Source organism: Hemicordylus capensis, chromosome 1 (genome assembly GCF_027244095.1).
Source record: "Hemicordylus capensis ecotype Gifberg chromosome 1, rHemCap1.1.pri, whole genome shotgun sequence".
Lineage (NCBI taxonomy): Eukaryota > Metazoa > Chordata > Lepidosauria > Squamata > Cordylidae > Hemicordylus > Hemicordylus capensis.
Window position 1 is genome coordinate 413,692,416 of NC_069657.1, and position 25,422 is coordinate 413,717,837.

The 25,422-nt window shown below is 43.9% G+C and overlaps 1 protein-coding gene across 2 annotated transcripts; it reads left to right on the forward strand.

The window, feature by feature from the left end:
- Nucleotides 1–909: 909 nt before the first annotated feature.
- SLC30A10 (solute carrier family 30 member 10) lies at nt 910–22,490 on the forward strand. Of its 2 annotated transcripts, none has more exons than XM_053308926.1 (4): nt 910–1,357; nt 15,418–15,501; nt 17,039–17,278; nt 19,173–22,490. In XM_053308926.1, the coding sequence occupies exons 1-4, from the start codon at nt 910–912 to the stop codon at nt 19,664–19,666; spliced, it is 1,266 nt and encodes a 421-aa protein (XP_053164901.1). In that variant the 3' UTR covers nt 19,667–22,490. The 2 variants fall into 2 exon arrangements, with proteins under 2 accessions (XP_053164901.1, XP_053164896.1); XM_053308921.1 differs by lacking the exon at nt 910–1,357 and adding an exon at nt 12,270–13,328.
- The last annotated feature ends 2,932 nt before the right edge of the window (nt 22,491–25,422 follow it).

Here is a 25,422-nt window from a genome sequence, read left to right on the forward strand (position 1 = left end):
GACACACAGCAGAATAATCTGTCCTTAAAGGAGTCTGCCTGTTGCATTTCTGTAATAGAAATGTTCTGCCCTGGGTTTCCGATCAGGAGTCATGCTCATAAAAGTAGTTCACTTCAAATCCCAGAATAGGCATGTCTGAAGTGGGTAATGCTTATCCTGTGATACTCCAAATCTATTTATTTATTTATTTATAAAACTTTTATACCGCCCTTCCAAAAGGCTCAGGGCGGTTTACATTAAAACACCATTAAAATCACTTAATAATTAAACAAAAAATTATAAGCATAAAACAATGATTAACAATTAAAAACACCATAAAACAACAATTAAATAATCAGAACAATTTAAAAACAAGTTTTTAAAAGCTGTATAACGGTGAAATTGTACCTCCAATTTTAATTTGGGGTGTGTGTGTGGGTGGGTGTTTTCAGAAGTTTGGGAAATGGCCTTGACCAAGAAGTGGATCTAAGCCTCGCCTTCCTCTGCCGCTTTCTGGGAATATCAAGTGCACGGAAAGCCTATATTAAGCCAAGCCAAGCCGGAGGAACTATTATTATTGACTTCAATAAGGATCACAGGTTATATACTAAAAAAATGAGATGAACAACAATAATTTAATTTTATACCTTGGCTATAATAAGGCACAAGCAACTAGCGTGGAAGGCAGATAGCATTTTCCTTTACGCACTTCTTGTCTAGCAGCCTTCACGTGATAAGCTCTTGCTTAATTGCCCTTTAAACGGATTTTATTGTTTTAGTGCATCTTATAAAAATTAACTTATAAACACAAGCAGCGAGAGACAATAAAAAAGAGTGATCCCACAGAGCATTGCTGCTAATGCTAGTAAGACCCTTCTGGTAAACACTCCGTCATTCTCACAGAGAGAGAGAGCAAGGAAGGTTGTAGCCATGGGCCGCTACACTGGAAGAAGCAGCCGGCTTTTCTTAATGTGTATTGTGAGCTTTCTGCTCTTTGTGTTAGAAATGACAGTAGGGTACATAGGCAACTCCCTTGCCCTAACATCAGATGCTTTTGCTGTCCTCTCGCACCTGATCTCCATGGTTATTGGCTTACTTGGTGTTCGGTTCAGCCGTATCAGATGGCACAAGAACAGCACTTTTGGCTTTCCCCGGGCGGATGTGGTAGGCGCCTTTGGCAACTCTGTCTTTGCCACTGCCCTGATGTTCAGCATCTTGATTGAAGCTGTGAAACGGTATCTCAGCCCACAGAAGACCGAAGCGGCGCTGTACGTCCTGATCGTTGGAGTCATTGGGCTCTTCTTTAATGCGCTCAATTACTTTATCTTTCTGGACTGCTGTTACTGCAATGGCTCCGTCGACCAAGATGTGGAAGCTGGTAAGTAATGTAATACAATTGCTCCATATTCGTCCACCAAAAAATCCACAAAAACTTGCAAGTATGGATTGGCACATTTTCACTAGACCACGGGAGGCCCTTGTGTCAGTTTAAATAGCATATGGTTTGATCGTAGGCCATAGTGAAAAACCAAGCCTACTAATGCTAGTCCATGAATTGATCACATATTGACCCATTCATGGGTATCTGAAAAATTGTCCTTTCTACTATGATATGATTTTTGCAGTCACAGGAATCTACTCTGAGCTTCTTGATTGTGTATTTGGAGAGACAAATCATTCATAGGTTTGTAGGTTCTATATATTTGTAGGTTTTTAAATCATTATTACTGTCCAGATCTTTTTTAAAATAACCTCATGCAATCAGAGATAAATAATATCATCTTATCTGGTTCCACTTAAATTTCTTAAATGATACGGCTGGCTGCAGGAACAGCTGTATAGTTAAGGTGTCTGGGTTAAGGTTATATAGTTAAGGTGTCTGGGTTTCCCCCCAGCATTTTGTTTTATGGTAAACATTGGTATCTACCAATTTCGTTGACTGGATCATGAAACAAACTTTCATCATCCAAGTAGTTTGGAGGCACAGGAAAAAAATAAGGTGCATGGGGTTATCTTAATAAGGTTGAAGAGATAGAGAGTGGAGTGAGGAACCATCTGAGGTGACTTCAGATGATATCCCAAACTGGAGTTAAAATGCGGTGGGAAAAGTTGCTTCTGATGCCCCATGGTGAGATATAGGAGCAGAAGGTGCTGGGGTACCTTCTGCATAATATGGGAGAGGCATACAGCTTGTTCCTTTGGTCACTGCATGAGAAAAGTGAAAAGCAGGTGCATAATGCGCATACCTGCATTTTGCATCATGTGCAAAGTCTCAGTGAAACCTGGATATGGATGGAGTTGGGAATAATTATGTAGGGTCTGGTTGTTCATGGAAGTGTGGGAAGGATAATTTATACTCTGCTAACATACATCTTGATGCATCTCATTCAGAAGCAACACTAGCTATTAGTGGAAGCAAAATGCTTATTTGCTAATATTTTTGCTGACATTATGGCTACTCAGTTGAGTCTATCCCCTTAAATAAGAACATAAGAACAGTCCTGATGGATCAGGCCCATCTAGTCCAGTATCCTTTTTTACACAGTGGCCCACCAGATGCCTCTGGGGAGCGCACAAGCAAGAGCTGAAGGAATGCCCTCTCTCCTGAAGGTTAAAGTAGAACATAAAAGGAACAGAAGAAGAGAGTCTTCCTGGATCAGGCCTAAAGCTTATCTAGTCTAGCAGCAGCCCACTAAAGCTTATCTAGTCACACAGTGGCCCACTAGTTGCTTTGGGAAGCCACACAAGCAGGAGATGAAAGCATGCCCCCTCTCCTGTCATTTTCGGAGGCATCCTGCCTCTGAGTCTGAACGTGGAGGTGCCTATAGCCTTCAGGATTAGTAGCCATTCATAGACTTGCCCTCCATTGGTCATTTCCAACACAATAAACCATATTACAATGTTGTTTGACCAGTTCGGAGAACATTTAAAAAGAATGCATTTCATGCTTTGTTTTTTAGACTCCTGCTGTAAAGATAGTTCGGGGATGCCTCCGTTTCCTGTTTTAGGTGAGTCTTGAAAATACAGGCTTCAGTGTGTACATAAAGTATATGCAGAATTGTTGTTCTAGGAATGCATGTGGATATGTGTGCATGTGTGTCTTCATATAATGTGCCCGAAGTATGATAGTTTGAGCCTGGTCATTTGTGCCTCAAGTGAAAATTCTGGATTGATTTGTTCTATGATCCATTTGTTTGTTTTCCTGGCTGTCCATGGTATCCTCAAAAGTCTTCTCCAGCACCAAAATTCAAAAGCGTCAGTGCTTTTTCTATCTTGCTTCTTCAAAGTCCATCTTTCACATCTATAGCGTGTCACACAAAAAACCATTCTCCGAACGATTCTAATCTTTGTAGGTGTAGACACATCACAGCATCTAAATATCTTTTCCAAGGCCTTCATTGAAACCCTACCAAGTGCTAGTCTGCGGTGTATTTTTTGACTGCTGGTTCCTTTACTGTTGATGGTTGATCCTAAAAAGCAGAAGCTGTCCACCACTTCAATGTCTTCATTGTCATTTCTGAGTCTGGTTGCTGTACCCATTGTCATTAGTTTAGTCTTCTTTACATTTAATTGTAGTCCCATCTTTGCTCCTTGACTTTCACTACTAGAGCCTGCAGATCATCCTCATTCTCAGCTATCAGAGTGGTGTCATTAGAGTAGCACCGGTTATTGATGTTTCTTCCTCCAACTTTAAAACCACGCTCATCTTCTTCCAGTCCAGCTTCTCTCAGTATATGTTCAGCATATTAAGTTGAACAAATACAGAGAAAGTATACAGCCTTGTCTTACTCCTTTGCTGATCTGGAACCAGTCTGTTTCACCATGTTCCGTTTGGACTGTGGCTTCCTGTCCTGTGTATAGGTTTCTCATGAGAACAATGAGATGTTCTGAGATGCCTATTTTCCTAAAGATATTCCACAACTTGACATGGTCAACACAATTGAAGGCTTTTCTGTAGTCAATAAAGCACATATTGACTTCTTTTTGGTATTCTTCGGCTTTCTCAATTATCCAGTGTGCATCAGCAATGATGTCTCTTGTTCCTCGGCCTTTTCTGAAACCAGCTTGAACATCCAGCATATCCCTTTCCATGTAGGGCTCTAATCTGTGTAAGATGATCCTGAGCATTATTTTGCTAGAATGTGAAATTAAGGAGATTGTGCGATGGTTTGCACAATCAGTTAAGTCTCCTTTCTTTGGTATGGGTATGCAGACTGACCTCTTCCAATCTGATGGCCACTACGTCATTTTCCAAATTTGCAGGCATAGTTTGGTTAAAGCCTTGACTGATTCTTCTTCAGTTGCCTGCAATATTTCTGTAGCTATTCCATCAATTCCTGTAGCCTTCTGACTTGGTAATGACCGGAGTGGTGATCTATAGAGGTTCTTGCAAGTAGGGAATATCTTCTGGAGTATCTTGTATGTTGACATTCCTGCTGTACAGATTTTCAGTATACGCCTTCCATCTCTGTTTGATCTTCTCTGAAGCAGTTACTGGGGGGTGGGAGGGGAGTGTCCTAAAATCAGCAAGAGCTTAATTGCAAATTATCCTAGTCAGTTCCAAAAGCTACATTAAAGAATCCAGTCTCTATACAGCAGTGCCTTTCTCCCCAGTATCCTTCAAATGGGATCACATTTGTTCTGACTTGAAAAAAGCTGTACAACTCTGTCTGTTTACTGGTTATAACTACGTCAAACCCATACACTGTGTCAAAAGTATATTTTCTTGTTTTAATTATTGTCTGAAGTGCAGACCAGGCAGGTAACAAAGATGTTAAAGAAATAAGTAAATAAACAAATCAGGTTAAAAAGTTCAAAGTTGTATGTTGTTTCTGTTCCTCGAACGGTCTTGTGGAAAAAGATGTTATCCTTTGACTGCTATTTTCTTAGCAATTAAGTTTAATCCTCATACTTTCATAAGACTACAGCCTTGTTTTCTTCAGTTGTTTAATATTAACTTGCAGAGCAGTGGATTTGCAACTGTGTTTGACAGAACTCTGGCTTCTGCTATGAGAGCAGGATTATTCATCACAGAGTGCCCACCACAAAGTGCTGGGTGTATTTTAGGGCACACTCTCAGTTCAAACAGGACAATGGTGAGGCCCAGAAGGTCTATGTGAACTGAATGTGTGTCTTAGAACATATCCCAGAATCCTCTGCAATATATTGGGGTCCTCTCTCAGATGTATAGGGCAGGGGTATAGTTCCCCCCCTAAGTATTTGAAGAATTCTTCAAAAGTGCTTTCGTGTCCCCTCAAAATTTATTTTTCTTCCCAGAAAAAAACAAAAGAAGCGTTTTTTGAGAAAAATATGCACTTTTTCTTCCCAGAGTGTGTCTTTCCTCACCCTCATCTTTCACATTTAAGTGAGGAGTTGCTCCTCAAGCTGTTTGCCCCCCAGGGCTCCTCAGCAGTCAAGTCAATGTAGAAACGCTCCTGCATTGGTAGAATATTTGAAAATATTAGTAGAATGTTTAAGGAGAGGATATTTGAGGGAAAATGTTTGAAAATTGCAGCAGTGAGGAACTATACTACACTAATTTTTAAGCATTCAAGATCAGTGTTAACTTGGCTACATAAATGAAAAGGGATTCCAATGCAGCTCTAGCCATTATGACCTAAGAACCCTTGAAAAATTGGAAGCATGTCTAGGGAAGTGTTCCAGTGAAGTAACATCCTTTTGAACTTGACCTCTTCCCAGAGAGTCTACCAGGGCTGCTCAGCTTTGGCCTTCCAGCTGTCTTGGACTATAACTCCCATAATCCCCAAGCCACAGTGGCCAATAGGCAAGGATTATGGAAGCTGTAGGCCAACATCTGCAGGAGGGTCGAAGTTGAGCAGCCACATCCCATCAGACCACGAGCAGATTCTAAAGGACACTTATACACCAGTCAGGAGTGGCTCAGGAGTTCATAGTGACCATGACGACTATGGGCCTATCCCAGTTAGTCTCTGGACCAACACATGTTGCTAGTCACATGCTCAATTTGGTATTTTACTCTGATCAGGGTGGTGTTCTGTGGGTGGGGACTCCTGTTATTTCCCCATTGTCATGGACGGACCACCATCTGGTTAAAGTAGGACCTGCAACCACAACCCACCTCTGTAGGGATGAAGGACCCATTAGGTTGATCTGCTTGATAAGGTTGTTGGATCCAATGGGATTCCAAGAAGACTTAGAAGGTTTTTGAGTTGGCTCTGCTGATGATTCTGTCGATTCTCTGGTGCAAATTTGGAATAACAAGCTCACTAGAGCAGTAGATACAATCACTCTTAAGCATCCTCTCTGACCTGCTTCAAAATTAGCCCCATGGTATTCAGAAGAGTTATGAGAGCTGAAACAGTGAGGTAGATAACTAGAGTGCAAATGAAGACTTGAGAGATGGGTTACAACATAGAGCACATCTGAAGATCTATGCTCTGGCAATATGTGTGACAAAGAAGCAATTCTTTTCTGCCTGCATTGCACCCACAAGTTCATGTCCAGTGGAGTTGTTTAGGGTTGTGAGAGGCCCCTCTCCCTTGAATCCAAATTTAGAACCATTGGTTACCTGCTGCGACATTTTAAATGATTTTTTGGTGACATAATCTCTCATATTCAGACCAAACTGGATTCTATAATTAGGGCAGAGTCTGTTATGCAGGTATCCAGCAACTCCACTTATATGGTCAGACTGATTCACTTTCATCCTCTGAGACTCCAGAGGATGTGGATAAGCTGTTCTGTACTGTGCGTCCTACCACCTGCTCTCTTGACACTTGCCCAACTTGGCTTATTTTAGCTAACAACCAGATTGTCAAAGAGGGTCTGGTAAACATCATAAATGCTTCTCTGAGGGAGGCTATCATTAGACCATACTTTAAAAATCTACATTGGATCCCCCAGAGTTAGGCAACTCTAGGCCCCTCTCTAATCTCTCATGATTCGATACGGTGATTGAATGGGTGGTAGCCTCTTAGCTCTACACAGCCCTGGAGGAAACTGATTATCTAGACCCATTTCAAATTGGCTTTCAGGCAGGCTATGGGGTAGAGACTGCCTTGGTTGGCCTGATGGATGATCTCCAATTAGGTATTGACAGGAGAAGCGTGACTTTACTGATCCTTTTGGTTTTCTTGATGGCTTTCGATACCATCAACCATGGTATCCTTCTGGGTTGCCTGAGAGAGGTGGGATTAAGTGGCATTTTTCTACAGTGGTTCTGTTCCTAGCTCTTGGGTAGATTCCAGGTGGTGTCACTTGGAGGCTGTTACTCTGCAAAGCAAGAGTTACTGCATGGAGTTCCACAAGGCTCCATGCTAGCTCCAATGCTCTTTAACATCTATATGAAACTGCTTGGAGAGATCATCAGGAGGTTTGGTGCAAGGTGTTTTCAATATGCTGATGACACCCAAATCTATTTCTCCCTACCAACTTCATCAGGAAATGGCATAACTTCCCTAAATGCCTGCCTGGAGGTGGTAATGGGCTGGATGAGGGATAACAAACTGAATCCAAAAAAGACAGAAGTACTAATCGTGGAGATGGCTTAGATCTGCCTGTTCTTGATGGGGTTACACTCCCCTGAAAGATCAGGTACATTGCTTGGGAGTGCTCCTGGATCCAAAACTCTCTCTGGTTTCTCAGGTTGAGGCAGTTGACAGGAGCGCCTTTTATCAGCTTCTGCTGATATGGCAGCTAAGCCCATTTCTGGAGGTAAATGGCCATAAAACATATGCACTGGCATATGCTGGTGATCTCCAGACTTGACTACTGTAATGTACTACATGGGGCTGTCTCTGTATATAGTTCAGAAACGACAACTGGTAGAATGCGGCAGCCAGGTTGGTCCAAAAGGACCATATAACCCTGATTCTGAAAGAATTTCATTGGCTGCTGATATGTTTCCAAGTGAAATACAAAGTGCTGTCATTACCTATAAAGCCTTGAACGGCTTAGATCTAGAGTAGTCTTCTTTGTCATGAACCCTGCTGCCTATTAAGATTATCTGGGGAGGTCCAATTATGGTTGCTGCTGGCTCATCTGGTGGAGACTTGGAGCCAGGCCTTCTCTGTGGCTGCCCCAGGGCTTTGGAATGCACTCCCTGTCAAAATAAGAACTTTTCCAAATCTGATTGTTTTTTAAAAGACCCTTAAGACCAGTGTTCCCTCTAACAAGGATTCCCAGATGTTGCTGACTACAACACCCATAACCCCCAAGCAAAGACTATTGCAGCTGGGGATTCTAGGAGTTGTAATCAACATCTGGGAATCCCTGTTAGAGGGAACACTGAGTAAGACACACCTGTTTTATCAGGCTTTTAATTAAAATTAATTTTGAACTGTTTTTATTCTGTGAAATTATTTTAATTGTTTCACTCTGTGAATTGTTTTTAATTGTTTTATCCTGTAAAAGTGTTTTGCTTGCTTTTGTTTTTATATTGTAATTTGGATGGTGTACACTGCCTAGGGATGTAAATATGAAAAATAGTTAGATAGACAAAGTGTATACACACACACACACACACACACACACACACACACACACAGTTGTCCCTCACCAACTGCGGGTTTACCAATCATGGATTTGCGTATCTGTGACTGGCAGACTGTTTCCTTGCTCACCAACTGCGACTTGAATATTCGCGGTTGGCACCATTGAAAAAAAAAATCTGGCAATTTTTCCAGCCAATTTCTGGGGTCACAGGGTCAATTAGAGGGTTGGGGGTCATTTATGGGGGTGAGGGGGCCATTTTGGGGGGTTTGGGGATTATTTGGGGGGTTGAGCTGATTTATGAGGCTTTGGGTACTCATTTCCAGGGTCATGAGGTCACTTCTGAGGGTCAAGGGACCTTTTCTGCGGGTCAGGGGCAATGTTCTCTCTATCCACCCCCCATCTATGTGCAGAATGAGTTTTGTTCTAGTCAGTGTGTGCACATGTACATTCAGGATAGGGCCTTCCTTATTCAACCTGAGCAGAACCTAAAATTAACTGAGCGGACATCAAAAAGCTTGTGTGCACATGCACATGCACATGCCTTAGAGGAAACACTGGTCTGGGGGAATTTTTTTCCTTTTTTTGATGGATTTTAGGCACTTCAGAATTCGCGATTCCCCTACTCCCTTTTTTACAATGTAATCCTATGCCTCGCCAACCACAAGGGTTTCCAGGAATGGAACCCTCACGGTTGGCAAGGGGCAACTCTGTGTGTGTGTCTGTATGTATAAATAGCAAGCTGTGCAGTTGTGTTCACACTCTGCCCTTGGTGATAACTGTATGGCTTACTAACGTCAATGCATGCATCACTATCACTATATAGCACTTAATAATCTGATTAATGTATAGCAATCAACTTTGCATTTCAGCCATAGTAATCAATAAGAGAGCTCCTCCCTGCAACCTTAACAGAGACAGAACATGCTAGCTTCTACAGTTGCTATTAGGAGTAGACTTGGGGTCAATTCAGACACATGTTTAGGCATACACCCAAAATATTTTAAGTGTACACCGAAACTTGTGAATGTAATAAACATGCAAAATTAGGTATAATACAGGTACATTAGCAGGAAGCCAGGGTTGCTTACAGCTCCTTTAGTTCTTCTACTGTGGAGAGCTGGTCTTGTTTGCTAAACAGGGTCTGTTTAGACAGGGTCTGTTTAAACAGGGTCTGCCCTGGTTTGCATTTAAAAATTAGAAAGCTAAAGCAAGAGCAAACTTTGAATGCACAGAGGGTCTTTACAAATTCCAGAAGTCCAAGCCAGAGAAACAGCAAAAAATTAATACATTGCTACTGCTCTATGAGTAGGACAAGGTAAACTGGAATGAGTACATTTGTGTAGAAATGCAGGAAGGGAAATGTGAATGGAAATATACATAGGAACATAGGAAGTTGCCATATACTGAGTCAGACCATTGGTCCATCTAGCTCAGTATTGTTTACACAGACTGGCAGCGGCTTCTCCAAGGTTGCAGGCAAGAGTCTTTCTCAGCCCTGTGTTGGAGTTGTCAGGGACAACTCCAACAGTTGTCTCAAATCACCAATTTGGAGGGATTTGGATTTAATTTGATTTGATTCAGATTTTGATCAATTTGGACTACTTATAAAGGACTTAGGGGCACCAAATCTGGGTGGGGGGTAGGTCCCCATGGGTTCCACCTACCACCCAAATTCAAGGCTGTGGGGCTCTTGGTTGATTTTTAATTATTTTAGAAAAGATTTTACTGTTGTTGTATATTTCCACCATAGGAGATAATGGGGATTCAAAGTCGCCCTATCCTAACCCTAACATGGATCCTCAGTTTTAATTTATTTATTTTTAGCTAAACTATAGCCCTTGTAGAAGTGGTGTTATGGAGCAAAATGTGCGGTCATTATATTTCAAGTGTTTGGATTCCTCATAATGAATCTCTATGAAGATTCATTATATGCCTTCATTTCTTCTGTTCATTTTGACTGTCATTGGATGGTGCCAATTGTCAACTACCCCCGTCCCCCACCACACTGGGGTACTCAGTTTATTTTTAGGATTTTCTGAAGTGTTTAGGTTCTTTGGTGTCGTCTTTACACAACTTCATTTCTTCTGTTCATGTTAACCCCACAGCTTTGCAGGTGAGGGTGGGGAAAGAGCAGCATCTCATGTGCCAACCAGCCCCCAACCTGCAAGCCACTGGGTACTCAGTTTATATTTTAGGAATTTTTTGAAGTGTTTAGATTCTTTGGTGTGTAATGAATCCTCATAGAGATTCATTATGAGGAAAGGTTATTAGACACCAAAGAGTCTAAACACTTGAAACAATTGCTAGAACATAAACTGAGTAGTACCCCACTACCCTGCTGGTGGGAGTGGGGTGTAGTTTGCACATGGCAGTTGACAGTTTGCACTGTCTAAAGACAGTCAAAATGAATAGAAAAAAATGAGGGTATATAATAGCAATAGCAATAGCACTTACATTTATATACCGCTCTATAGCCGGAGCTCTCTAAGCGGTTTACAATGATTTAGCATATTGCCCCCAACATTCTGGGTACTCATGAATCCTCATAGGGATTCATTGAGGAAAAGTTATTATACACCAAAGAATCCAAACACTTGAAAAATAGTGACCACACAGTTTGCTCCATAGCTCCACTTCTACAAGGGCTAGAGATTAGCTTTTTAAAAAAATGAAAGCTGGGAATCTGGGGAAAATAAGAGGAATCCAAAACTTGAAGTGATTTGAATCGCGATTCAATTTGAACCTGAATCTAGACAATGGATCTCAGGGGCAACTTGTTCTGTCTCTAAATTGTCTGAATCAGTGAGATTCAGGTACAAATTGATTTGCATATCCCAAGCAGTCATGCACTTGTCACTTGATAAAATGAAGACCAAAGTTTTGAATAAGATGCTGCCACAGACATCTTCTATATAATTAATTCTCTTGGCCAGAATTAATTCTCTTAGCCAAAATGCGTGGGGATGCTTGGGAATGTGTGGCAAGCCCCGCTGGGCTTCAAGGTTGGGGGGCGGAGACAGGTGGTGACGATTGAGAAGGAGGTTGGGTGTAAGTGGCAGGAAGGAGAAGCGGTGCCTGGTGGGGCTGGGGGGAGAGGTGAGTGGGGCAGAAAGCTGGGGGGAGCATGCGGGCAGAGGGGGGAAATAAAGAAAATGGTGGCGGCTGGGAAAAACAACAGCGATGGCAGTGGGGAGAAAATGGTGGTGGCGGCAGTGGGATAAAACAGTGGCAGGGGGAGAAAATGGCAGTGGTGGGAAAGAAAGCAGTGGTGGCCTGGGGGCTGAGAAGAAGGGGAGCTGAGAGCGCGAGTGAGAGGGGGGAGAGCATGAGCGAGAGAGTGAGCAAGAGTGGTGGGGGGAGAGAGAGCAAGAGTGGTGGGGGGAGAGGGGGATGCCACAGGCAAAGGCGTGAATGACAGTAAATACAGCAGTTCAAAGCTGAGATTTTGATTCTATCTTATGTGTAACAGCAAAAGTGAGTCGCCTTTTTATATAATGTCTCAGTCAACGCATTCACCTTCACCACTCAATAGCTGTAAGATCAAGCAATGCATTTCATATAAAACAGACATCAAAAAAGATGCAGGCGAGCAGGCATCACGAGGCAGCTGAAGGACAGCAGAGTAAATCTGTGGAAAGGCAAGGAGAAACTTCACCTGTTGCATAGCTTCCTGCCAGGTGTCTATTAAAATCATAGGAGTACCCCTCAGGTCCACAAACTGCTGGGGCTTCCTTGCCTTCACCAGCTGCATGGCAAGCAGAAATTGAACAGGTGCAGCTTTTCCTGCCATTGAAATGTGGTCATGGAGGGGAAGACTGTTGCTTGCTGAGTTTCTGATGATGTCAGGCAGCTGACAGCGTCAGCAGGCACAAGAACCCGGCCAGGGTGAGAAAGAGACACCCGGATTTCATCACTCCGCCCCCGCGCCCCGATCGATTTTTTTTTTTTTAATTGCCAACCCTTGCAAATCTCCGAGCAATTGTACAGAAGAAGGGCGTGCTGGGCGGGCACGCGCCACCGCCCTCCTGCGCCTCTATAAAGCAAAGTGCAGAGTCACCGTGCCGAGCTTGGGCGCACCGGCGACACTTGTGGGCAGGCCGTGCAAGGAGCGCTTATCGCCGCACCTCCTCAGCCTCTGCCCTCCGGTCCAAAGGCGCAGCGGTAGCGACCAGCCAGCAAGTGGTCGGGGTGGCAGCACTGGGGGCGGCTGGAGTCAGCCCCACGTAGCTAAGGGCTTAAGAGTGGGGGGTGCCCCCTTGGCCGCCGCCCCTCCACGCGCCCAGGCTCAGCGCCTCTCGCCATGGGGCGCTACACGGGCAAGACCTGCCGCCTAATCTTCATGCTGGTGCTGACGGCGGGCTTCTTTGTGGCCGAGATTGTGTCGGGCTACCTGGGCAACTCCATCGCGCTGGTGTCGGACTCCTTCAACATGCTGTCCGACGTGATCGCGCTGTGCGTGGGCATCTCCACCGGGCGCATCTCCCGCCGGCGCAAAAGAAGCCCCGTCGCCTCCTTCGGCTACAGCCGCGCCGAGGTGGTGGGCGCCCTAAGCAACGCGGTCTTCCTGGCGGCGCTCTCCTTCACCATCCTGGTGGAGGCTGTGCAGCGGCTAGCCCAGCCCGAGTCCATCAGCGACCCCTTCCTCATCCTGGTGGTGGGCGCGCTCGGCCTCGCCGTCAACATCGTGGGGCTCCTCGTCTTCCAGAACTGGGCGGCTTGCTGTTCCTGTGGCCCCCGAGCATCGACGCCGCCACCAACGCCACGGGGCCTCGACAATGGTCACTTCGAGGAGGTCCTCGGCTCCTCAGTGCCTGATGGGGGCGCGGCAGGGTGCACCGACGACTTCCATGAGGCCCAGCGCGCAGACCGAGCAGGTGCCCCTCGGTTGCCTCCCCTATGCCTCCCCTCCTCTTTTCCTCTCCTTCCTTCCTTTTCACGGCATTTCCCCTCTTTCCCCCCCTCCTCATTTCCTCTTTCATTTTCTTTTCCCTCATTTTCCTACTTTTCCTTTTCCTTTGGATACCTTTTGCATCCTTCCCTTGTTCTTTTCTGCTTTTCCACCCTACTTTCCCTCACCTTTCTTTAATGTGTGTTTCAACTCATCTTTGCTTTAATGTGTATATTAATCTCATCCCTCCTATTTTAAAGAAAGGTTTATGTTCCTATTCTTCTCTTTTTCAGTATATCTATTTTCCCTTTTTTTCTAAGTAGTTTTTTGCCTTCAAAATATTTTTTCAACTTATTTCTAAAATAAATTAAAAAAAATAAAATATATTTTAAAATGAGTTTAAATGAGTTTTTAAACTGTTTTGTATTTTATTTTGTATTTGCTTTTCTCTCTTTTTTACCTGTTATAATTTAATGTGTTGTGTGTTTTTATTGTATGTTTTAATCCTACATTGTGAGCCGCCCAGATAACAATTTGTTATGGGGCGGCTAACAAATAAAGTTGTTTTATCTATCTATCTATCTATCTTCTTCATTTCCCCTCTTTTTGTTTTTCACGTCATTCAATCACATCCCTCATACTCACCCCTTCACTGTCTCTTTCAGTTATCTCCTTTATGCTTTTCTTCCGCTTCCACTATTATTTGAACAGTCTCTGTTATACTTAATGTAAACGTATTCCAGACAAATACATCATATATACTATATATAATAACATAATCGGGAAGGCTCACAGCTAACTCTCAAGCCCTGGAGCCCATGGTGGGTGTGGGTGTGCCAGGAACAGACCACAGCACTGGCAAGAGACATGGAAGCTTCTTCTCCCCCTCCCCCTTGATGAATGGGGGGCGGGAGGAACCCACACCCCTTCCTCCCCCTCCCACCCTGAGGGCTGCCTCCCTGCTCTGCACCCTGCTGTTCCTCATCTGTCAAGACAGAATGTGGGGAGCACCTGGTGGCTGGCCCATCATCACCCCCACCCCACCTTCCCATGCTGCAATCTTGGAGGTGATGTGCAATGGGGGTGGAACATCATAGAGAGCCTACTGCAGCTGGGCTTTGCTCCAAGGCCCCCCAACCACAGTGTTCTCTTTCACTTTTTTCATCTGTGTGCAGAATGAGTTTTGTTCTGGGCGGCAGTATCAAGGCAGTGTGCGCTCACATGCATTCAAAGTGGGGCCTTCCTGATTCAGCCTGAGCAGGGTCTAAAATTAACTGAGCGGACATCAGAAAACGTGTGAGCGTGCGCACACATGCACTCCTTAGAGGGAACACTGCCCCCAACAACCTGGTGCCACCCTCTATAATACATACTTTACTGCTATATGCTTGTCAAGAGTGAAGTGGATGTAATTAATCTTGCCACATTAAAGTAGGATAAACTTTTGAATGACACAATGAGCTTTTCGGTTCCTTGGTTCTTTTCTCTCTCTCTCTCTCTCTCTCTCTCTCTCTCTCTCTCTCACACACACACACACACCCGCTTTCCCTCCTCACTTACACTATTCCTTTCTTATCGATTTCTTCCCGTTTCCTTCTTTCATTTTCCAGTTCTTCTTCCTTTCCCCCCTTCTTTCATTTTCATTAACCTCCCCCAGCAACATTCTGTCTCTTAATTTACTCTTCAAACGCTTCAGTTGCTAGTTTGTTTTCTGAATGTTCCTATGCTCATTCTGAAGTTGTTTTTTGCATTACGAAAAGGTGTGGGGGAGGTTGCAGTGACCTTAAATATGAATAAATGAATACACAATGATATCTCTGTGTGCTGGAGTTTGTTCGCTTTGAGAATACCATTAAGATGAAGTCCAGGCAATTATGCCTCTTACTTTGTTGGCTTGTAATTATGTTGTATTGTGTGCGTGTGTACTGTGTGAATGCGCATGAGGATAGTCATAGATAAGACTGCTGATACCAGCTTGCATTTTATTATTTAAGAATGATTTGGTTTTGAAAAGACTGGTGTTTTTTCTGTTTGTAGAACTTATACACAACACAGCGTTTCTTCTTTGAATGCAGGTGACTCCATAAATACCCAGAAACAGCCTGAAGAGCAGATGGTACAGAAAAAAGAGAAAAAATCTGAAGCCTTGAACATCAGAGGTACTGTGTAGTAGATTTCAGAATTTTCCAGAATTTTGGGACCATATTTGTAGATAATAACCAATCTTTCTATACAAGTTTATACCTGGTTTCAAGAATTATTGGCCAAAGAAAACAATAGCTTGTGGCTCTCAGATGCAGCCTGCAGATGGGCCAGAGTCAGTCCTGACTGTTGGCCTGTTTCTGTGGATGATGGGAGTTGTAGTTCCAACAACAGCTGGAGGGCTGAAGCTGTGCTAAAGTACGGAGGCAGAAATGTGGGCAGACAGAAAGAAAATGTTCTTAACATTTACAGGTGGTGCCTTGAGAGGCTTGTATTAAGAATGTAAAGACTCTCATTTGAACTCATTGGGACTGACTTCTAAGTGTGCTTAAAATTGTACCACACATTATCCAGACAGCTTAGCTAAGCAGGTTATGCCCTGGTTGCATATGAATGGGAGACTAGAAGTGTGAGCACTGTAAGATGCTCCACTGTAAGCACTGTAAGATGCTACATCCCTTAAGGGATGGAGCCACTCTGGGAAGAGCAGAAAGTTCCAAGTTCCCTCCCTGGCCTCTCCAAGATAGGGCTGAGAGAGATTCCTGCCTGCAGCCTTGGAGAAGCCACAGCCAGTCTGTGAAGACAATACCGAGCTAGATAGACCAATGGTCTGACTCAGTATATGGCAGCTTCCTATGTTCCTAAATAACATGAAGTTCACAATCTGATCTTGTGGTTCACGTTCTTGTCTTGTGGTAGCAAGCATGAATTATCCCCTTTGCTAAGCAGGGTCTACCCTGGTTGCATATGAAGGGGAGACTACATGTGAACACTGTAAGCTGTTCCCCTTAGGAGATGGAGCCACTCTGGGAAGAGCATCTTGGTTCCAAGTTCCCTCCCTGGCATCTCCAAGGTAGGGCTGAGAGAGATTTCTGCCTGCAACCTTGGAAAAGCCGCTGCCAGTCTGTGTAGACCAGGGGTGGGGAACCTTGGCCCTCTAGCTGTTTTTGAACTACAACTTAATTGTGGCTGGGGATGATGGGAGTTGTAGTTCAAAAACAGCTGGAGGGCCAAGGTTCCCCACCCCTGGTGTAGACAATACTGAGCTAGATGGACCAATGGTCTGACTCGGTATATGGCATCTTCTATGTTCCTGTGCTCTTGTGTGCTTTACATGCATACCAATGTGGTGGCAATTTGATGGAAACCAGACAAATGAATACATGCATGATGTATTAACCTTACATAGTTTTCACCTGACATTGGTGAAACCTACACCCATGTAGATAAGATGCCATGCATTACATGGTCCTTTTTGATGTGCTCTTCTGTTCTCAAAGTTGGTGCCCTAATAAATTGAATCACTTTGCTTCTGTGGATGCCTCCTCTCTGTGTCTTAGCAATTTTGGGCTAGCTGGTATATGTTAAGACTGAACCTTTGTATTGAATATTGCCTGATTTATTAAAAGGTTCCAAAGTAAGTTTAGATCACAGCTACTCTTTGGAATTTCCATGTCCTTCTCAAAGCAGATGTCTCTCTGTCCTCTCTTTCAGGTGTTCTTTTGCATGTGATGGGAGATGCTCTTGGCTCAGTTATTGTGGTAATTGCTGCTGCAATATTCTATGCGCTGCCTCTGGATGAGAACACCCCATGTAACTGGGAGTGTTACATTGATCCAAGCCTGACCATCATTATGGTGTTCATCATACTGTCTTCTGCCTTCCCACTTATCAAGGAGACAGCAACAATCTTGCTGCAGATGGTTCCCAAGAGTGTAAATATGCAAGTACTAAGTAAGTTGCATTTTACTGCTGAGGCACTTAAAGCTAGGGTTATTTCTGGCATGGTGTTGCTGGATTATACATTCAAACCAGCTCTAAATTCTCAAGAGCTTTGAGAAGCTGAGTCACATTGTGGTGTCCTAGCAACATGTCTCAAATCTTGGTGGATTAGTGAAAGTGTGCAATACTTTCACGCAGAATCATGGGTACATCTAACCGGAGATGCAGACTAGCAGACCTTGAGCTGCTTCTTTTTGGAATCCTGTGCACCCTTTATAGCTGTTTCTAGCCCCCTAATTGTTATCAAGAGGTAGACGGATCTTAAACAATTGCATTATGAAACACAATACAAACCCTTACACCATGTGCAGCCTTCTGTTTTTAAATTAGCTGCTGAAAACGTCCAGGAGAAACCCCTAGTTCTGGGAAGGTGATGACTCTGCAGAGTGTCTGCATTTGCAGAGTCCTTTCCCATTGGTATGAAATTTGTAGGAGTTGAGAGAGAGGACATTGCAGTCCTCCCATGGGCTGTCCTCCAAGCTTTGAACTTTGAACATATGAAGATACTTTTACTGTTGGTCCATGTAGCTCAGTATTGTATACCTGGAGCAGAGGCTTTCCAGGGCTTCAGACAGGGGTCTTCCCCAGCCCTCCTTAGAGATGCCAGGGATTGAGCCTGGACCTCTTGCATGCAAAGGATGTGCTCTACTACTCAGCTACTGCTGATCCCCAAAGGAGGGCTGGAAAGGGGGCCTTAAAAGGGGTGCCTTAAAAATGAATGATGTTGCCTAGAAATCGAAAATCTCTTTGCAGCCCTGTGCGGACTGAATCTAAATAGTTGATGTTGTGTTCCTAACCTATCTTGCTATTGCCAGTTAGCAAGAAAGGCACTTTAAAAATCTAATTACATTTGATTCACTCTTTGGCTCCACTTATGTTTTTCGGATGTTGCGGAAATGTTTCCCATGGCCTCGGAGTACTAAATTGGACGTTGCAATAAATGTGTAGTTGCCACCAAAAACAGCCGCTGTGTGTAGACCTCCTCTCCAGTTCCATAACATTTCATAGAAAATATGTTATGTCATGAGTTTTCATGTCACTGCTGATTCACTTGAAGCCTATTAGGCATCCATACCGTAGGCTAGCCACACAATCCTCATCCACTAGAATTGTGTGTTGAGGTCAAGCTACAGAACTCCATTGTGTTCTTAAGCAGCCACCCCCATGTAGGTAAGAGCATCACATGCAGACCATACTTTGTTTTTCTGATACATGGGCTGTATTGTGTGCCAAGAACAGGGAGAAGATCAGGAAAAATCAGTACTTTCTCCCCATCTAGATATTCCAGGAGGAGTGTGGTGAAACCTTTCGAGTTTCACCCTGTTAGAACTGCTACACCATGTGCCTAATAAAAGTAGTGCTGACATAAGAACATCCCTGCTGGATCAGGCCCAAGGCCCATCTAGTCCAGCATCCTGTTTTGCACAGTGGCCCACTAGATGCTGCTGAAAGCCACAGGCAGGAGTTTAGGGCATGCCCTCTCTCCTACTGTTACTCCCCTGCAACTGGTATTCAGAGGCATCCTGCCTTTGAGGCTGGAGGTGGCTTATAGCTCTCTGACTAGTAGCCGATAATAGACCTCTCCTCCATAAAGTTATCCAAACCCCTCTTCAAGCCATCCAGGTTGTTGGCTGTCACCACATCTCATGGCATCCGTTTGTTGGTCCTAGATTTCCTGGCAATCAGTTCCATGGGATAAGCCCCGGTTCTAGTGTTATGTGAGAGGGAGAAGAATTTCTCTCTATCCACTTTCTCCACACCATGCATGGTTTTATAGACCTCTATCAGCAATTGGCTCTTCAGTTAAATCTTAACTGAATTTATTTTCTGCTTGCTGTTTTTCTAGCAAACAAACTCTCAGAAGTCCCAGGGGTAAGCAGCATTCATGAAGTGCACGTCTGGGAACTTGTCCATGGGAAGAATATCGCAACCCTCCACGTCAAATGCCTTAGCACTTCCGATTACCTAGATTCTTCCTACAAGATGCGGGAAGTGTTCCATGAAGCAGGGATCCATTCGGTGACCATCCAGCCAGAGTACACTGACCACAAGAGTCCTGAGATTCTGTGCAGTGCTCCCTGCATCTCCAAAGGATGTGACCCCCAGTTGTGTTGCAGCCAACAAGAAATATCCCTGGCTCAAGTGAACGGCTACAGTGAGAAAAACGGCAGCCTTTCTCCAGCCTCACAGAAAGCCTTCCATAAAAAAGATGCTGTGGAAATTCCCATTGAGCCTGTGTGGGCAGAAGATATTGTCAAAAAGGACAATTATGCAAAGGACAGTAGCAGATACAAAAATGCAGGTGATAGTGGAAAGTACATAGGCAGTACTCAGTTTTAGACAGTTCAGCTTGTGCTTTGTAGTTTTTTCTCTTATCTAAGGCAGAGCCTTCCTGGGTAGAGCCATCTTGGCTAAAAAGAAAGGCAAGCAGTGCTTGCCATGAAGTGGTACCAAGTGCATGCATGGACAATGAATCTAAAAGAGGTGTTTTTGATCTGCATCCAAAGATCCCGATGTGCTTGTGGAAGGCACTTCCATTGGCCCCGCCCCCCATCTTAAGCACCCCATGCTCCTTGAAAAGTAGCACTCTCTGCAGCTCTGCACTCAGTTTTCAGAGGACTGAGCGTGCAGATGGGGAGAGGAGCTATCAGCAACCTCCCAGATGTTAACCAAAGTGCCTTCAGCCTTTGGAACTTTGTCTTCACGGAGAGTTCCTTGTACTCATGTAATGTGACCAGTGCAAATTCAGCACAAATTCCTCCATCAATGAACTGCAACCTTTTCTCAGTGAAACATCTTGCTGTTCCCTTCTTCTCTCTGTAATCAGTTTGTAGCCAGGGGTGTTGGGATTTTCCTTTGGCCTTATTTATTGAAGTGGGCTGCCGATATAAGCCTTTTTATGATCTCGTGATTGTGCTGACTTGCTGTATCATTATGAAGGAATGAAAGTAGGCAAAGGTTTCAGCAATCCTTTAAAAACATATTCTGGCTGCTGGAAAGATAGGATGAAATGAAAGGTAGGATTGGGAGGACTTCTTCTGTCTTCTTCAGTGTTCCCAACTGGAACCTAAGGAAGCAAAAATTTATGAAAAAGCAATGTGTGTTGTCACATGGATCACCTAACATGGGGCAGCCCATATAGTTCCCCCCCTTAGCACTTTACTGGGGTGAGGTCAGCGATCAATCTGCCTCCTGGACCAATCCGCATATACTTTTGCAGGGGCTAGCCTCAGAAACTGAGAACTATGGTCCTATAGCAGTGTAAATGAAGATACGCATTGACTTTATTCTTCCTGCTTACTAGTTTTACCATAAAATTATTTTTTCCTACTACAGTAACTAAAGGGTGCTGTGTTTTCAGCAAGCAATTGAAATAACCTCTGTAGATCTAATTTATCATTTGTGGTAGGAATGAATGTAATTTGTTTCGCTTACAGGATCTCTGTTTGTACTTTATGTTAAATCTATAAACATATAAGGCTCAAATCCTGTGAGCACTTTCCTCGGAGTAAGCCTTATTAAACAAAGCAAGGCTTACTTCTGAACAAACATAAGTATAATCACATTACACAAATACTTAGCTGTTATGTTAGGAGGATTCTGTTTTGCCATTCTTTGCAATATGGTGCTATATAATGTTGCGTTTATGTAAATATGACCCTCCTTTCACTTATTTTTAAACAATTTCTTCCTAATTTCTTTCTGGAATGCATTTTTAAAGAGTGTAACTTTTTCTTCCTAGCCTGTTTTACATTTCCATTCTCAACACATTTTTTTACAAGACCCATTGATTTCTCATTTTTAGGAACGGTTCTTTATTCTGTAACCACATTTTGACTCCATAGGATGGCCTAACGATGGTCCTTGTTTCAGAACACTAAAATAGGCTAGCATTTCCTGCAGTGTTCACATCATTACTTCTGAACGTGTTGATACGGCAATCCAAAGTTCAAAAAGTGCATTGGCACTGACAATCAGATTAGTCTGTCTTAATGAAAGCCAGTCTGTCTTGCTTTAGAGGATAGTTGAGTGGAACAGTATCAGATTGGGCTAGGACCAGGGTTTTAGATGTGCCTGTACCATTCTGTGCTCTCTTAGAATAACTATACCATTATTCTAAACTGAGTTTGCATATGTCAGGATTAGAGGTCTATATCTGAAACTGGTTGTCATTAACCAGAAAACTGCCTTCCTGGTGATGCTGTTCTCCAAAGCATTGCTTCTTTTTCTCCCCCACTGTTTTCCTGAAAGCCATATTGAAACAAATGATTACATCTTCTGCATGTATATATTTATATGTAATTTAACTAAATGTCTGCATTTTTGTAGCATACGTTGAGACTGTTCTTGTGTCAGTATGTGTGCTGCTGTAATATTGTTTTGAAGTGTGTATATATGTGTGTGTATATATGAAAGCAATCTGTTTATATTGCCTTAATATGTATTTTCTCTAAGTACCACTATCATATACTAAGAATGTACTTTCCTAACTGTACTGCACATATTTCCAAATGGATGATCATCTTTTGTTAAGGGAGGTGATCAGTATTCTTTCACTTTACTAAGTAAAAATAATAATTTTAAGAAAATACATCTTATTGGAAATATAGATCATCTTTATTCAGTAAAATTGTATTTAAAGCATCTGCTTATCCAACTCTTGCAAGTGTATTTTGTAACCTGAATATGTAGTGAAGTTGTTCATCAGCTTATCTGCTTCGAAGATCCCATTTCTGTGAGTAAACACCAGGGAGGATAGAAATCTTCAGGAACAACAGTTTTAGTCTCGGCCAGATATTATGACCATAATCTGACAGTTTTATGCATTCTGCTCTGTGTTAAATAGTAGCATCCATGTGCATAGGTTGACGGATGTCTTAAAGTGATCAAGTATAACCTTGGAGCAGAGTATCTTTTGAGTACTTCATTATATGATGGTCTTCATTACAACCTGTGAAGTTATGTTGTTGCCTCCTGTCCATACAGTATGAGAATTCAGTGATGTCCCAAAAGTCTAATTCTGCCCAAGTCTCTGGGGACTTTGAACGGGAAATTGTACTTTTTATGAACCATCAGTATGAGATTTCTTCATATGCCATGTACATTTTATTTGCTGAAGGAAAAAAAGAAACCTGAAGCTGTAAATAAAGAATTATTTATTAAACATCTTAGGTCATTCTTGATATCTTGGGGTGGGTGGGTGGTGGTGGTGGTTACATCTTAAGGCCCTGTTCTCTTGTTGCCTGCCATTGGCTGTCAGTAGTCCTCCACGGTTTCAAAGAGAGTTTCCCCCCAGCCCTAGTTGGAGACACCTGGGATTGAACCTGACACCTTCTGCATGCAAAACATGTGCCCTATCACTGAGCAACAGACCTTCTCCTCTCTAGACAGATACAAAATATTCTTATCACTTCTGAAGGAGGTTCACATTGAACATTTGTGCAACTGCCTGTAAAAATCCCTTGCCAGGGATTTTAAGGGGATGCATGATACATTTTACACGCACACACCTTTCAGACTTGATGAGAGGTGTGTGTATTTTGGGCTCTGGTATTAATTCCAGTGTTCAAAACGTAAAATGAAAATCGATCCTAAATACATGGCTGAAGGGGAACCCTGGGGACACATCCAGAAGGCTGCAATATTGGGGACTGGATGTGCTATTCTTTCACTTGGTATGAATGTGGTATGCTTCAGCCCGTGCAGAGTCTGGACAAATGCTTTCTGGGCACTGCACATGACTCTCTTCCTATATATAAGGAACTCATGAACTGTAAGGGTGGGGCTTGGGAGAAGATCCCTGTCTGTCTCTGAGATGCTTCCACACTCCTGATGGAGTGGCTGCAGTGAGCACCAATATGATTGTTAGAGGATTGGATCTGGATGCAGGAAACCCAGGTTCAAATCACTGCTTGGCACGGGGTGACTTTGATCAAAGTCTCTCTTTCTCTCTCTGCCTTCTGTACTTCACAGGAATGTTGTGTGTTTAAAATTCTGCTCTGAGCTCATTGCTGGAAGGAAGGGGTTACAAACTTAGCAATTCAGGTTAAAACACATCAATAACTTAAGCATGCTCTATACAACTTAAACTTTACCTTACAAAGGTAAAGTATGCCGTCAAGTCGATTTCGACTCCCGGCACCCATAGAGCCCTGTGGTTTTCTTTGGTAGAATACAGGAGGGGTTTACCATTGCCTCCTCCTGCACAGCATGAGATGATGCCTTTCAGCATCTTCTGATATTGCTGCTACCCAAAATAGTACTAGTGGGGATTCGAACTGGCAACCTTCTCCTTATTAGTCAAGCATTACTCGGCTGCGCCACTTAAGGTGAGGCTAATACAACTACATGCTTGTTTTTTCTGTGCAACAATATGTCTGCTGGCCCTTCCTGTGAGTGGCAGAAGTGGGGGTGCATATCTTCCCCACACCTTGTACACCATCTTGCCACCACCCAATCGTGCAGATGAAAGGTTACTTTAAAGCTACTTTTCATCTGCATGGTTAGGTGGCAGCAGGATGGCATGTCAGATTTGCGGGGGGCTGGGGTGGGGGTGGGATGGACAAGATATGTACTTCCATGCTTCTCTGTGTGATTAGGACAGATCAGAGGAGAGGACATGTAATCTGAACCAGTCCATAGTCTGAAGCCAAACCTGTGACATCAGGTTTCCTCTTTTCCTCTAGAATGGTTCTTTTTCTTTACAAAATAAAATACGTAATAAATCAAGGCAGTGACAGAAACCCAAGTGAAAGAAAAAGCACTCTCTCTGTCAGAATCTTTAAGTCTCCGCTCCATTGGTCAGAGAGCTTGGCAATTTGCCTCTGGCTTCCTCTAAGCCAAATGTGCTTGTACATTTTCATGCCTATTACTGCACAGACAAGGCTCACCTTCTTTGTATGGGCTGCACACAGGCTCAGTGTGGACAAGGCACAGGCAAGCTAAATGGGAAACCTGGATAACAAGCCACAGTAAAGGGAGCTTTCATAGAGTCAGGGGAGTTGGTTTCCCACCGCAGTTGCTAACTCCATGAAGTAAAAGGCAGTCAAGAGCCAATGGCCGTTCTGGGAAGAAGCGTCTTGTTTGCTTCTCACAGGACCAATGTGGTATCCTTGTAGCTGCAGTTTATTTCTTTGTTTGACCCTTTAGATTTTCCATAGATGGGCCCTCAGGATGATACTTCCCACTGTGCTCAGGAAGAAAGCAGGGAATTGTGGGGTGGGCAAGGGCAAGGAGAAGGCCAGGACATGCAGAAAGGGAGCCAAGTTTGAAAAAAAAAAAATCAAACCCTGCCTAGGGTGTCCTTTTTGCTAGGTACAAATTGCAGTGTGATGTAACGGTTAGAGTGTTTGACTAGGGCTCAGGAAGACCTAGGTTCAAATTCTCACTCAGCCACTGGCTGACCTTGGGCAATCACTCTCTCTCAGCATAACCTACCTGAAAGGGTTGTGTTGTGAGGATAGACAAGGAGGCCACTCACACAGTCAAAACTGTGGCCTACCCAGGTTTGGGACCTGTGTGTGCTCCCAATTTTCGGTTGTGTGGAAACCACGGCTGTAGCTATAACTGAGCGAAAGGGTTCAAAGAACCTGGGCCCCCAGCTCCTGAGGGCCCTCCAGATCCACCCCTCCCTATTTTCTTCATTATCTCCCTCACTCTGGGTGGCTGCCATTGAGAGGGGTGAACACAGGCCCCCTCTCCCCTAGCTACGCCCCTGGCGGAAACAAGGTGTCTGGTGGGGGTCCCCACCAGCCTTACCGGCTCCAACGTTCCCTTGGCAGCCAAGGCAAGATTGGCCTCAGACTGGGCGCGCGACCAGGCAGAGCAGCCTGACAAGTGGCCGGCCAAGATGCTGCAAGACCAAGGAGCTGGGCTAGAGGGGCTGGGGAAAGGGCAGGGGTGAGGGAGGGAGGAGGCGGAAGCAGACAGAGGCACAGCTGAGGGGGGGGGGCGGTAAGGGTGAGAGCAGCCTGATATGAATTTAAGGCAGGCTCGGCCAGTGATGAGAGGCAGTTGGAGGACGAGTGGTGGAGGCCTCTGGATAGAGACTGCCACAGTGACCCCAAGGAGCCTGGACAAGGAGGACTCAGGTGAAC